Raw genomic sequence first — 14,096 nt, forward strand, 5'->3', positions numbered from 1 at the left:
CAGATGACTATTAAGTCAAAAGTTGTAAATGGCCCAAATCCAAGGACTGACCCCATTTTCATATATTGGCACAGAGTAAATTTTTAAGTCCTTCTTCCCAATAAGTTGGGTGTGAGAGAGGGCTGCAAATCCAGCGAAGTATGACCCAGCCAGCTTAGCTGGCATCCTCCCATTTGCCTCCTTTCACTGTTAAGGTACCATTTAGGACAAATTTAGGATGCAGTGAAACAGCTGCTCAGACTAGTTTGTCACTAAAGGGAAAAAATGACATGCCCTGTCAGCATTCCTTTACAAACCAAACTAATTTCTAATACACTCTTTCGTTAAAAATTTTTTTTCCAATTTCAGTTTACACTTTATTTGAATAGATATCATGAAAATAGTCTCATCTTGAACATGTAAATGTGATAAAGTATTCTTCGACCGCCACCTCAGTCCTTGTGCTTCCCCCAAAGGGCAGGTCATTGTATCCGCTTGGTTTTTTGTCTTTCAAGACCTTTTATTACTTAGCTTATTGCTTGCATAGGTAAAGCCAATGGTGGGGGTTTTCAAACCAGCTGTGCCTTCTAAGCATGTGGGGCACTTTTTAAAAATACTGATACCAGGACCTCAACTCAAACAAAATGAGGCAGAACCTCTGGATGTCAGATTCTACAAAGGTATTTTTGAAAATCTTGCAGGTGGCTCAAATGCGCAGCCTGAGTTGAGAATCCCTGACAATATACAGTTTTCTTTAACCATAAATAATATCTTATTGGACATATGGTATTTTAATTCGTGAAGTTCTTCTACAGTTGTTAAAGGGCTGACATGGTAATTTAAAGAATCAAAATTCATGTGTTTAAGGAGTTGGGCCCCCCAATCATATTTGAATTTTTAAAATATATAATACCAAAATCAACCAGTATTATGAAAAGATGTCTTCTACGTAAGTAGCCAAAGTGATGGAAAACTGATTTCTACTGATAATCTTACTCTCATATTTTAAAAGCTCCAGTAATTTCCCAGGCACATTTTCAACCACTTACACGTGTGGACATGTTACAGAGCTCACAAACACAACACTTCTTAAAAGAAATGTACTAGTTCTGTCCTATCCCCACTGGTGATAGCATTTCCTTTTTTCAGTAATTCTTTCCATAAATGAGGATTTGGCTCCCCATCCCAGCTGTGCTGCACTTTTGAAATAGCTGATGCTTTGTAATTACTTGTTCAGCTTCAGACTTCCCTCTCTTGAGAGCAGATACTGTTTCTATTTTATTTACTGCTGATCCCTCAGGGTATCCCCAATGTCCAGTCAGGTGTCTGCCATATAAATCATAGTTTAATATAATTTTTTCAAATGATATTAGATGTGTAGATTTTAGTACATAAATTTTAATGAGCTTACATTCGGAGTGATTATTGGAAAATAAATACTCAATATTTACTAGAATCATGACCTGAGCCGAAGGCAGACGCTTAACTGACTGAGCCACCCAGGTGCCCCAACTTCTCACATTTTTCAAATAGCTCCAAAGAAGTTGTTTTGTTTTTAAGTGGATTTCCTATATTTCTGTTTGCTTCTGTAATAGTCCTTGAAACTTAGTGAAAAAAGCACTAAAGCTTTGTGGATAAAGAAACCCAAATGTAGAGAGATTAAATAACTCATCCAAATTTACAGAACCAGTAACCAATAAAGCTTATGGACATTTTCCTTTAGGGCTATAGTGTAAAAATATATAAATTATATAAATAGCTAAATTGAAAGCTATAGAAAACTACTTTCAGAGTACACACACATAGATGTTTAGCAATTAATCTGTTAAAGAAACAGTTCAAGCCAGGTATTGAGTATATTAATCTTAAAATCAAATACTAAAGAAGGTCACTGAAATTACTATAGTTTTCAACAACTGAAATCAAAATTTGAGTTACATGGTACCTGCCAACTGATGTTTGATACTTAAGGGCATAGGTCCTCCTGAGAAGTCGTATCAGTCCTTCAGTGCTGCATAAATTACTCTTTTACCACTTAATGTACAGTTTGAATAAATTGCATTTATCTTAATTTTTTGTCAGCATAGTGGCAGCAATCTACAGAGTCTATATTATTTTCACTCCACCTGCATGCCAGATCATTAAGATGTTAATCAGTGGAGGATTAGCAATCATTCCTGATCATTAAAAGTATTTTTACAAAAATCCCTTCATTGGGAAAAGCGCTCTAATGGAAGCCGGAAGTGGGTTTTGCCAAAACACTGGCTATGCAATGCAAGCCACCTTGCTAATCCTCTTTGGCCTTTATTTTTCACATCTATAAATATGAGGCTTATACCAGGTTGTTTCTGAAGGGCCAATTTAAAGTCTCAGATCCTTAGGAACAGCCAAGGTCAGAGGGATAACCAAACTACCCTTAAATAAAAAGGGGATCACCAAGTCACGGAATGGTAAAGAATGCAAGGATATTGGAGTTGAGCTCTTGTAAGTTCCCCTCTTACACGTGAGTGGGAAACTGTAACCTAAAGAAGGAGATGACTTACTGGAGCCCACTTTGAGGAAAGCTAAAAATGGAAGAGGAGTCTAGCCGAACTCCTGACTCTGCTTTACAAAGGATCTGCCCTAAGAACATACTTAGAATTTTTGTGCTCTTTGTTGGAAAATGGCACAACAAGATGAGGGTTTACCATTTCCTTTAAAATTAACAGCACGAAAGAGGTATTTTTCTTTTTATCCTAGTGGTGTCCAATGGTAATTTACATGGCCTAACCCTAAACTCCTGGAGGGGTAGGAAGAGGAAAGTACAAGGGTCATATTCTTCTCTATGCTTAACATGCTGTTCCTCTCTTTCTTATTGTTAGTGTACCAGGTATCTAAGTTACACTGGGAGCAGTTCAATTGATATCATCTGGGGGCACCCAGCTGCTCCAGGACAGGACAAATGGAAATGAGTGTTTTCCTGTTGATTGTACACTATTACTCCTTTTTTGCGTGTGGTTAACTATTGTTCTTTGGAGAACGCTATATGTTTCAGTTGCCAACTAAAATAGTTCTATATGCTTGCACATAAACTGTTTGAAACTAAGTGGGTTTTTAATGTATTTTAACATAAAATAATTATATTACAAAATATAAAATAGAATGAAATGAAACTGTTTAGATGCTACCTTGTAAACATAACTCTGACCACTTGAGTATATTTATTATATAAAAATCTTAGTCACAGAATTTTGAATTCTTTTTTAAAAAATTAACACTATAAAATAATCATTTCCCTGCCCAACATTGTCTTATAATTATTGTTGAACAATAATGATAATTAGAATATTATTACTATTACTCTAATGTTATAAATATAATCACTCTATGAAATGACTCATAATTAAACTAAGAAAATAAAAGTAGAGCTATTGCAGTTTGATTTTATGGGATGAACTCTTCTGTATTTAGTAAACATCAATATTTTACTCTAATACAGTATATTATTTGATATTAGGTTTGATTCCTAGGAAAAAATGCTGAATAATATTATGGCACACAAAGTTTCATTTGAAGAAGAAAAGGATATCTTACACTAAACAGAATTAAAGTTCCCCAAATTCATATTTTATATTCTTAAATTTTTGGTATAGATTAGTACTACAAATTTAGTTCTGTTTTCCGGCTCAAACTCCATTGTAGGACTACAGCTGTCATTATTTGCATACTTACTGCACTTGTGGGATTTACATAATCAATCCCAAGGGTAGTCATGGCTTTCACAATAGCTAGGATGGATTGCAATGTATTACTGTATATTACTGCTTTGAACTCCATGCATTCTTGCTCACTGTAACCATTCTTATGGATGATCCTATAATTTAAACATGAAAAGCTTTTGTGAGTTGAGCAATTTTTTAAAATAATATTAAAACACATCAACAATAATTTGCTTGACTAAAATTCCAGTATATATTTGTTACAGAAAATATTGTCCATATGTATATGTTAAATCTGAACAATTACATGGCTTTGGACTTTTATTATTATCATTGGGACTTAATACAATATTTTCTTTGTGAGCTCCTTGTGCAAAATATAAAGAGGACTTAGAATTTGCCCAAAGTAAACCAGTATTTAAAATGAGTAAATCATGAGAATTTTACTTAGAAAGCTTATTATTTTCAAAAAACAAATTTCCAGTTTCCCAGGACAAAGATACATACAGAGTTCTGAAACTGGTCTTTATAACACGATGTCTAGAGGAAGCAAAGTAATATAGTAGAACATTCAATCCTTTTCCTATCACTTAAGACACTGGAAAATAGGAGTGACTGCTTTCTATTTATAGCATTAACAACGGCATCTTTTTTTTTTTAATGTAGGTAATTACCTATTAAATGCTATTAAATCCCTTGCTACTTTTCCATCTGTGTTCGTGCCACTAGTTCTCAAAGTTGAAAGGCTCACTTTATTTGGCTGAACTCTTCTTTTCCTTCCATTCACTCAATCAAAACTCAAAGTTTTATTGTTTAGGAATGTTAGATTGAAATAGATTTACCTTCAAAAGCTAAAATCTCTGCATATGCTAATTACTTTATTGCTTCTTTATTGTATAATATGTTATTGCTCCTTTTTGTTGTTGTTGTTTTTGAAGTTCTTTGTGTACATTAGGCATCATTTTGGAAGTCATATTCTGAAGGGTTTGTGTTTTATCTATACACAGAGAAGCTTTCGCATAGGGGAAAAAGAATACAAATGCCCCCCCAAGATATTAAAACTTTTTTTTAATTATGTTATGTTAGTCACCATACATTACATCATTAGTTTTTGATGTAGCGTTCCATGATTCATTGTTTGCGTATAACACCGTGCTCCATGCAGTATGTACCCTCCTTAATAGCCATCACTGGGCTAACCTATCCTCCCCACCCCCTCCCCCCTAAAACCCAAATATAAGAATTTCTGCAGTGAAAATAGAGGTAGCCCCTATATCCATTATTGACTGTTTTTGCCATTTGCTTGCCAATAATTGCTGTATTTCTATTTTAAGCATGGCCATGTTTATCTTGCTATATTAAACACATAACTTTAATAAGTAAATAAAGTAGACAACTAAAGGTTGTAGAAAAATGCAGTAAAATGTCTTTGTGGATAGATCAAGAATAAGTTCATTAAATCTCAGTTCTTTCTCAAAAACTGAAATTGGAAAGTTATTTTAATTACTAAATTAAAATGGCAGTTACCACTAAACTTGGGGGCATTTAGGTTTTCTAACTGGAACAAGTTCTGATTCCTATCTTTTTATCATAGGATAAGGAAACATCACAAAGCAAAATGGCAAGAGCAGACTTTAAAAAATCCAGCCGTAGTGGGACTTCAAGCAACGTTGTTTTTCTAGGAACTGCGTAAATCCATTTCTGTGAGATAGAGCTTTCTACTTGCAAGTTGATTCCTAAATCTGTTCCAGTTAATGAGCTTTTACTGGGCATTTTCTGTAACATACTGCATTATGTGCTGAAAAGAATGAATTATACTTTCTTTCCTCCCCAAAAACCTATAGACTAGAGTTCCACTGTCCAATACAGTAGCCACTAGATGTTAATTAAAATTAAAATAATTCCTCATTCACACTAGCCACATTTCAAATGCTTAATGGCCACATATGACTAGGAGCTGCCATATTGGAGAGCACAGACAGAGAATCTTCCTGTCATCACGGAACATTCTATTGGACAGTACTAGATTATAGAAAGGTAGAGCATAAAATCCATTTTTATGCAGTGATAGTATATAACCACAATGTCTGCATGTGGTACCATAAACTAGAAAAGAAAAAGTGATAAACTTTATTGGGAGTAGGTGTAAGGGATCACAGGAGACTGCCTGGGAGCAGTGATGATCAGTTGAGTTTTCAAGGAGAAGTCGTTATTTCCAGATAGTGAAAAGGAAGAACATTCTAGGCAGAAGGCTCAGTATGACCACATAGATGGTTACCATCATCAAGCTCTCAGTGTGTGCAAAGCATTGTGTTAAGTCCTTTATACGTCTTCTCATTTCTTGCAATAAGTCCTTTAAAGAAGGTAAAATTGTTACCTACATTTTACAGGAGAGTAATGTAGGCACAGATAAATGAAGGAACTACCCCTAACTTATTCAGTACATGGTACAGTTGGGCAACGAATGCAGTCTGGTTTGGGAGCCTGTGATCTTAGCTGCTAAACTGTACTGCCTTCTGCAGTCCACGGAACTCTGTGAGTTCAGCACTTCCGGTGTAGAAAGCAGGAGGGGGGAGGTCATGGGACATTAGAATCAAGAGACAGCTAAGAGCTGCATTCTAAAGTATCTTATGTATCCTTCAAGGAGTCTGTTCTTGATAGTTCATGAAGAGTACAATTCGGGAAAGAGATGCAGTTTTCTTTTTAAAGAAATCGGTTGGTGTTGGTGTGGATATTGCAGTGGAAGAAAGAGGAGGGAGGGGAAAAGTGCTTTGCAGGGTATTGTATTAATCCAGTTCAGAAATGCAGGGGTTTTAAGCTAAGGCAGCAACAATAGGGATAAATGACAGCCTTGAAGACAAGAGTTGTGTCGATGTGGCAAAACTTAGAAAGTGAATGTCAACCTATCTACACTCAGATTAATTGTTTTAGAGACCTGTGCTGCTATAATTCATTGTAGGGACAAGGAGGCCAGATGGGGAGATAACTTACTGTTGTTTATTCTGATTTGGACCTATCCATAGAATATGGAGGAAGCAGGAGGTACCTGCTTCCCTAGTTTAGACAAAGTGAATTTGAAAGAAATATCCTGAGACAGTCCGCTTGAAGATGAGAGTAAAAATCATTGTACCTTAGCAGTTTTCATTTGAAGATATAAAGTAAGCAGAGAAGGGGGCCAAGTGCATTAGATACACCAGCAGTTAGGATGTGGTCAGAGAATCTGAGAGTAAAGCAGGCAATTAGGAAGTAAACCAGGAAAGACTTATTCTAAAAGCCAGGGTGAAGTTTTAGAAGAGAAAAGCCCAGTGGAGTTGAATGGAATTAAAATAGGCACCGGGTGTTATACACAAACAATGAATCATGGAACACTACATCAAAAACTAATGATGTAATGTATGGTGATTAACATAACATAATAAAATAAAATTAAAAATAAAAAAAGGAACTCATGATGGGGTGCCTGGGTGGCTCAGTTGTTAAGCGTCTGCCTTCGGCTCAGGTCATGATCCCAGGGTCCTGGGATCGAGCCCCTCGTTGGGCTCTCTGCTCAGTGGGGAGCCTGCTTCTCCCACTCCCCCTGCTTGTGTTCCCTGTCTCGCTGTGTCTCTCTGTGTCACATAAATAAATAAAATCTTAAAAAAATAAAATAGGAACTCATGAGCATTTCAGACAAAATGGCAATTAGGAGATAATACTGATGTTTATAAGGGCAATTGATGTGGCATGCCAGAGGCAGGAGTGATGGAAATGGTTTAAGAGCAAATGGAAGGTGGAAGAGTGAAGAGACCTAATGGCAATGATTCTTCATAGAGTCTACTGAGAAAAGGAAGGAGGAGATAGAATGAGGATACTCTTTGTTACTAACAAAAGCAATACTTGCTCATTGTAGAAAATGTGAAAAGTCCAGCAGTATTCAAAATGAAGGTGCGGGGCGCCTGGGTGGCTCAGTTGGTTAAGCAACTGCCTTCGGCTCAGGTCATGATCCAAAAACAAAATGAAGGTGCAATGTAACTTTAAATCCCGGTATTGAGAAATAAATATCATTGAACATTGGCCTATATTCTTCCCTTTTGAAAAACTATTTTGTCATAGTTGAGGTAAAGATGTTTATGCAATTTTGGATCTTAGTTTTTTTAACTAGCATAAGTATTTTCTGCTATTAAAGCTTTCTCATATACTTATAACTTGTAATGGATGCAAAATATTGCCATTGAAAGGTGAATTGTTCCATACTTTTGCAATCTATTTCCTTGTGTTTTATTTTAGTTTAGGGTACTTTATTCTATCTCATATTTCATTATTTTAAATAAGATGAATCTAAATCTCTTGGGGCATAAATGTTCATATTTTCTTGTTTACATTATTTTATTTTTGTGCTTTTTCAAATTTAAATTATTTTACTAAAATTCTCAGAAATATATTTAGATCAATAATTATTATTTTCCCAGTTTCCTATGTAGATTGCAAAAATTATTTCTATAAATTTACTATAACAAATTATTTTACTGGTAGTAATGAGAAATATTAACTTCTCAAAACCTCACCTTTATTGGGTAATATTATTTAAAATTGTTTGCTAATCTGCTAAGATAAAGCATAGCTCATTATTGCTTTGAATAGATATTTGAATTTTGTCTTGTGTGAATTGTCTGTTCATAGTCTCTTTCCATTTATATATATTGGGCAGCTAATTTTTCTTACCAGTCTATATGACTGTTTATATTATGATAGTCAATTATATATCATATTCATTATAGATTTTTTCTTTTCTTTTTTAAAACTTATTTATGGTTTAATATATTTAAAAGTTTTAATTTTAAATAGCCAAATAATTGGTTATGTCTTGTTTTACTGCATTTAACTTCATAGAGAATGAAGAGGTAAAAAGGATAGGGATTCGAGCATGATTAGAACCAGAAAGAAAAGAACAGGTGAACCCAGTGGGAATGTGATGGGGGGTGTGGGATGATTTGGGTGCACGGATGGAGCTGAGAACCCAAAAGCAGTCTGAGCAATGATCAGGAGATCAGGAGAAAGGAGTGTCCTGTTCTTCAAAGACAGAAGAAAAGGAACAAAATTTGGTTGCAAGTACACCTGTCAGGAAATTCCAAAAGTGGGACTTAAATAATTGTTTGTATGGAACTTACATGACATTATTATTTGAAAAGAAAGAGAAGACCAGTGATTTAGATTCTAAACAATCGCATCATTGACTGGGATGATGTCATCATGTGACATATTCCAAAGAACAAGATCCTCCAACATAGAATGGAAAATTAGCCAAAAAAAAAAGATGATCTTCTTCTCCTATAGCAATAGTTGTCCTTGAAAATTCTCCAGCAGTGACAGAGCCATGAGGTTTTACATAATCACCTCCACTTACCAATTGAAATTTTATTCATTTAGACATTATATTCTTGAATTTTAGCACTTTTGTGTTTGTTGTCTCATTAAGGAATCCACGTCTAGTTATTTCATTATAAAAAGATTTTTAAAAAGTAGAGAAAAGAAGTGCAAAAATAAATTGAAATCCACGATAGTAATAACTTTAAATAAGCGCTTTATTCCCAGGTAGGCAAAATGCCAATTAAAAATACCATTTCCTCTTAAATTCAATTGGGTCATCGATGGACATATTTTGAAATGTTTATGGCTTCTGCCCACAATACCGAAGCCCTAGATTAGGCCCAGATTAATATATTTAAAACATGACTGCTTTGAGTATTCATCTTGTTGAGAGGCAAAATTTAAAAGAAAAATGGAAATTCCAATACCACACATAAGTTACACTCCCTGCTAAAGGATAGGAGGGAGGCTTGCACGGGAATTGAGCTAGCCCTGCCACCACCTGCCCGGATAGACCATCAGTCGGATTTTCCCAAAGTATTTCTTTTCAGACTGGTCGAGTACACAGACAGACTTCAAATATCACACATGTAAAATAGGGTATACCTACTTCATTTGTTTAACGATCGTACTTTTTCCAGATTCTCCGGCACCTGCAACAGAAAGAGGGGAGTGTTATCAATTGCTACACTAAATTCATATAGATAATAAAATCTGGGATTGTCACTTTCTTGTGGGTAAATCTTGACCAGACAACTCTCCTATATAAAGAAGAAAAATAATCTCTGTCAAGTCTTGAAAGATATTAGCTGCCTACTTTCCAGGAGAGCAGAAGAAAATAAAACCCTCTATGACTGATGTTAAATCCAGATATAGGTCTGGCTTCAAGGGAAAGGGTATCTTCTAAAACAAGAATCGTATACTCTCAGGAAAAAAAAAAATATTATTGCATTTGAACATAATTTGGAAAGCTCATGTCTCCTGGGTTTGCACCCCAAGGAAAGTGGTCCCAACTTTGCAGTCTCTAGAAAACTCTGTCTCCCAGAATGTCTCCTCATATATCCTATTTAATTAAATAGCAATAAAAAAGAACACTAGACAATTGTCTTTTATTTCCAGAATTGTTTGAAGCCTATTCTAATTGAAGAATGGACTCTTGTCTTTATTATTGTGTTTACCTTGGTACATAGGTGTTTTCTCTTCTGCTTAAGTAAAGGAGTTAATAACACTAACAACACTAAGCAAACCTAAAGAGCCTGCAGATAACAATGATGCAGGAGTATCTGCAAATGGATTGCATACTCCAGGGGGAGGAACAAGGGGTGGCAGTAATACCATAGAGAACCAGTTGCATTTACCTGGAACGTTTATTTTAGTTGATGATATACAATATACAACTTTATTTTGGTATGTTTGGCAAACATTGTATAAAGAGATGCAAAATTCACATGATTTTTTTAAAGATTTTATTTATTAGAGAGAGAGAATGAGCAGGGGGAAGGGGCAGAGGGAGAGGGAGAAGCAGACTCCCTGCTGAGCAGAGAGCCTGATGCTGGGCTCGATCCCAGGACCTCGGGATCATGCCTGAGCTGAAGGCAGACACTAAAGCAACTGAACTACCCAAGCGCCCCAAAATTCACATGATTTTTAAAATACAAAAGATGAAACTTTGATGAAAAAATCTGATTGTTTCCAGCTATGTCTCAAGGCCTTTTGAGCATATTTCTCGAGTGTCCTTTGCCATTAATGAGTGTTGACTTGGGAAATGAAACCCAAGAAGTACTGAAGTGAAGTGACCTAGGTTTGAGGATTTGGCTCTGTGCCCATGTGTGCACACATATGTGTTTGTGTGGAGCTGCGATATCTTTGGTAAATTCGTTAGCCTCTTAATTTCCTTATCTATAAACTGAGAATATTTACCTCACAAGATTATTAGAAGACTATAATGACATAATAAGCATGAATTTATCTGCCAACTACCATGCAAAATAAAACATAGAGCAATGTACTTAAGAATCCAGGGATGAAAGAAATTCTGTGGTGTTTTGTAAAGAGAACAGTGTCAAGATACCCGACATGTACTAGGTGAATGATGCTGAAGCAACTGGGTGTTCATGTGGAAAAACAACACTGACTTTTATATAACAGTAAGCCAAAATTAATTCGAACTGATTCATAAACATGTATGTGTTTTTGTGTATAATGAAACTCTAAAAGTTCTAGAGCAATATGTAGATGCAAAATCTTTCCAAACTTGAAGTAGTCAAAATGCTCTTAGATAGGACATAAAAAAAAAAAACCAAAACAACAAAAAATTGAAAATTGATAAGTTGGACTTGTTCATGGTTAAAAATGTTTGCTCTCCAAACACTATCAAGAAAATAAAACGACAAGCCAATGTTTCCTAGGAGGAAACGTTCACACCATGTATGTCAGGCAAAGGACAGGTAACCAGATTTATAAAAACTATTGTAAGTTCATAATGAGAAGACATAAAAATCTAATAAAAATTAGGCAAAAAAATTAAATTGATGTTTCTCAAAAAGAGATATATGTGACTAATAATCTTATAAAAAGATGCCCAATATTACTAGGAATTGAGGAAGTGCAAATAGCAGCATAGAGAGATGGCATTACATAGCCAGTAAAGTTGGCTAAAATTTAAGATTCACAATACCAACTATTGACAAGGACATAGAGCAACTGGAAGACTCTAGCATTGCTGTTAGAAGAGTACATAGTATAGCTACTTTGGAATGTAGTTGGCAGCTCCTAAGATGTTAAACATAAACCTATCATATGATCCAGTCATTATACTCCTAGGCATTTACTTCAAATAAATGAAAATGTACATCCTCACAAGGATTTGTACATGAATGGTCATGAGACTTATTTGATAGCCCCAGAGCAGTAATACCCAGATGCCCATTAACAGGGATAATAAAATGTAGCCTATCTTTATAATGAAATGCTACAAGCAGTAAAAAGGAACACATTATTGACTCGTGCAACAACATTAATAAACTTAAAATGATTATGCTGAGTGAAAGAAGACACAAAAAAGTATATTTATCCCATATATTCCATAGTATATTTATTTCATTTATATAAAACTAGAAAGTACAAACCAAAGCATAGTGACAGAATGCAGACCAGTGCTTCCCACTCACGGGAGAGGAGAAAGGCAAGGATTGTAAAGGCACTTGAGGAAAATTTGGGGGTGATGAAAATGTTCAGCATCTTTAATCATGGTAATAATGATTTCATGGTGTGTACGTCTATCAAAACTCATCAAGTTGTACCCTTTCAGTATTTGTAGTTTATTATATATAGATTTTATCTCAATCTTGCTTAAAAAACATACATCCTCACCAACTTAGAACAACAACATTGTAGGTCATTATCCAGAATAATACACATGATCCAGAATAATACAGAACATAAAACACCAACAATTTTTGAGGTCTAATAGTGCCATAATATCATTAATGTGTGTTTTATGAAGTAGGATATTACATATTTATAGTTATACTTTAAACAAGATAAATGCAGTGGGACTCAGGAATGTTCATGTAAGAGTGTTGATTAAAATGATGACTAATGTGAGGATGGCTGCCATATGAAGAGTCTAAAAATGGATATGATTCTTGAGAGTGAAAATGATGGGAGAATTTGGTTAAAATTACTGCAAGATGTAGGACATATTGTATAGATAAAATGGGATATAATGACATACCTTTTAGTGTATTTATGTGATAAATACCTATGTATTTATCTTTAGTGTATGTGATAAATATGTATTTATCTTTATGGAAAGGAGAAAATTCAGGCAACCACTTGAACTTTGAATGTTCTGATTTTATAGATAGGAGAAAAGCAGAGAGTCACCAAGAGTTGGCAAAACCTGATAATACAAATTTGTTCATAAAATTTTTAGATACAATCACCAATAAATCTTGAAAGTATTGGGGGGGAAATTCAGTATTTTGTAACTGATATGAAATATTTTTTAGGATGTATCCTCAGGTTACAACTAAACTTTTCTTGGAAATTTGACATTAAAATATGGTATGTGACCAAGCACCTGAACTAAAATACCAATGAGTAGATTTTTTTGTTTTCTCATCCTAATTTTTGTATCTTTAAGAGAAGCAAGAAACCGATATATTACTGTCAGCTCCAAAAATTGGGTCACAGACACATTCGAAGTCTCTGTGTGCCTGTTAATTTTGGCAGTTTTAAAATTTCCCAGGAAAAATCCCAATTCAGGAAAACTAATAAACATATATATCCCTTACCAGCATGGCAGTCAACTGCCTTGTTTTACCTCTGTTTTTATGTAAGCAAAAGTAATATGACTTTTGGTAACCCTGAATCTCAGAATTTTATTTAAATTTATATCAAAATATATACTGAATCGGAGGACCCTGCCTACCCTGTTTCAATTTTTAACTCCACTGTCACTCACTTTATTCTATTTTCCCTACTCCAGTTTTTCCTAGCGCTTATCTTGTTCTACAAACTTACAAATTACTCACATGCTGTTTTTAATTTTTCTTGTCTGTCTTCCAATGCTGTGAGGTCAACTGCACAAGGGCGGGGGTTTTTGTTTTGTTCCCTGATGGATCTAAAGCATCTAGAAGAGTGCCTAATCGTAGAATTTCAATGAAATAAATGAATTCTTTAAATTCGTGCTTCAAAACTAAAATTTTGCCCTCTGTCTTGTATATTATATTTTTCACATTGCAACATTTCTCCCCGATTGGCACTATTTTCTTAAGCCGTGATAAACAGATATAATGACAGCTAAATTGAATTCTACCTCACAATGAATCTGTATTGTCTCAGCCTATCTAAGTGTATCTAGTTCCTGCAGTTTATCTGCAACGGCTGCCCACCTTATATAGCCAGGATATCAGAGTGGCAAAGCTATGGGAAATGAAATTTTATTGCCTGGTGGGGATAAATGGATTCTTCCTCTTGGGTAAGCCTCCGGCATACTTCTCCTCATGGCTTTATACTAGTGTGGTCTACACCACACAGCATAAAATTTGATGAATGCAAAATCAACCA

The 14,096-nt window shown here is 35.0% G+C and overlaps 1 protein-coding gene across 1 annotated transcript in view; it reads right to left on the reverse strand.

Annotated features, from left to right (window-relative positions):
• Positions 1 to 14,096, reverse strand: part of GNAT3 (G protein subunit alpha transducin 3) — a 53,486-nt gene that overhangs the window by 21,644 nt on the left and 17,746 nt on the right. Inside the window, exons 2-3 of the mRNA XM_036087129.2 lie at positions 9,634 to 9,676; positions 3,691 to 3,832 (exon numbers count right to left, since the gene is read on the reverse strand). Of these exons, the coding sequence (XP_035943022.2) occupies positions 3,691 to 3,832; positions 9,634 to 9,676 (185 nt within the window). The remainder of the gene's footprint in view (positions 1 to 3,690; positions 3,833 to 9,633; positions 9,677 to 14,096) is intronic.

This window comes from Halichoerus grypus, chromosome 12, assembly GCF_964656455.1.
Source record: "Halichoerus grypus chromosome 12, mHalGry1.hap1.1, whole genome shotgun sequence".
NCBI lineage: Eukaryota > Metazoa > Chordata > Mammalia > Carnivora > Phocidae > Halichoerus > Halichoerus grypus.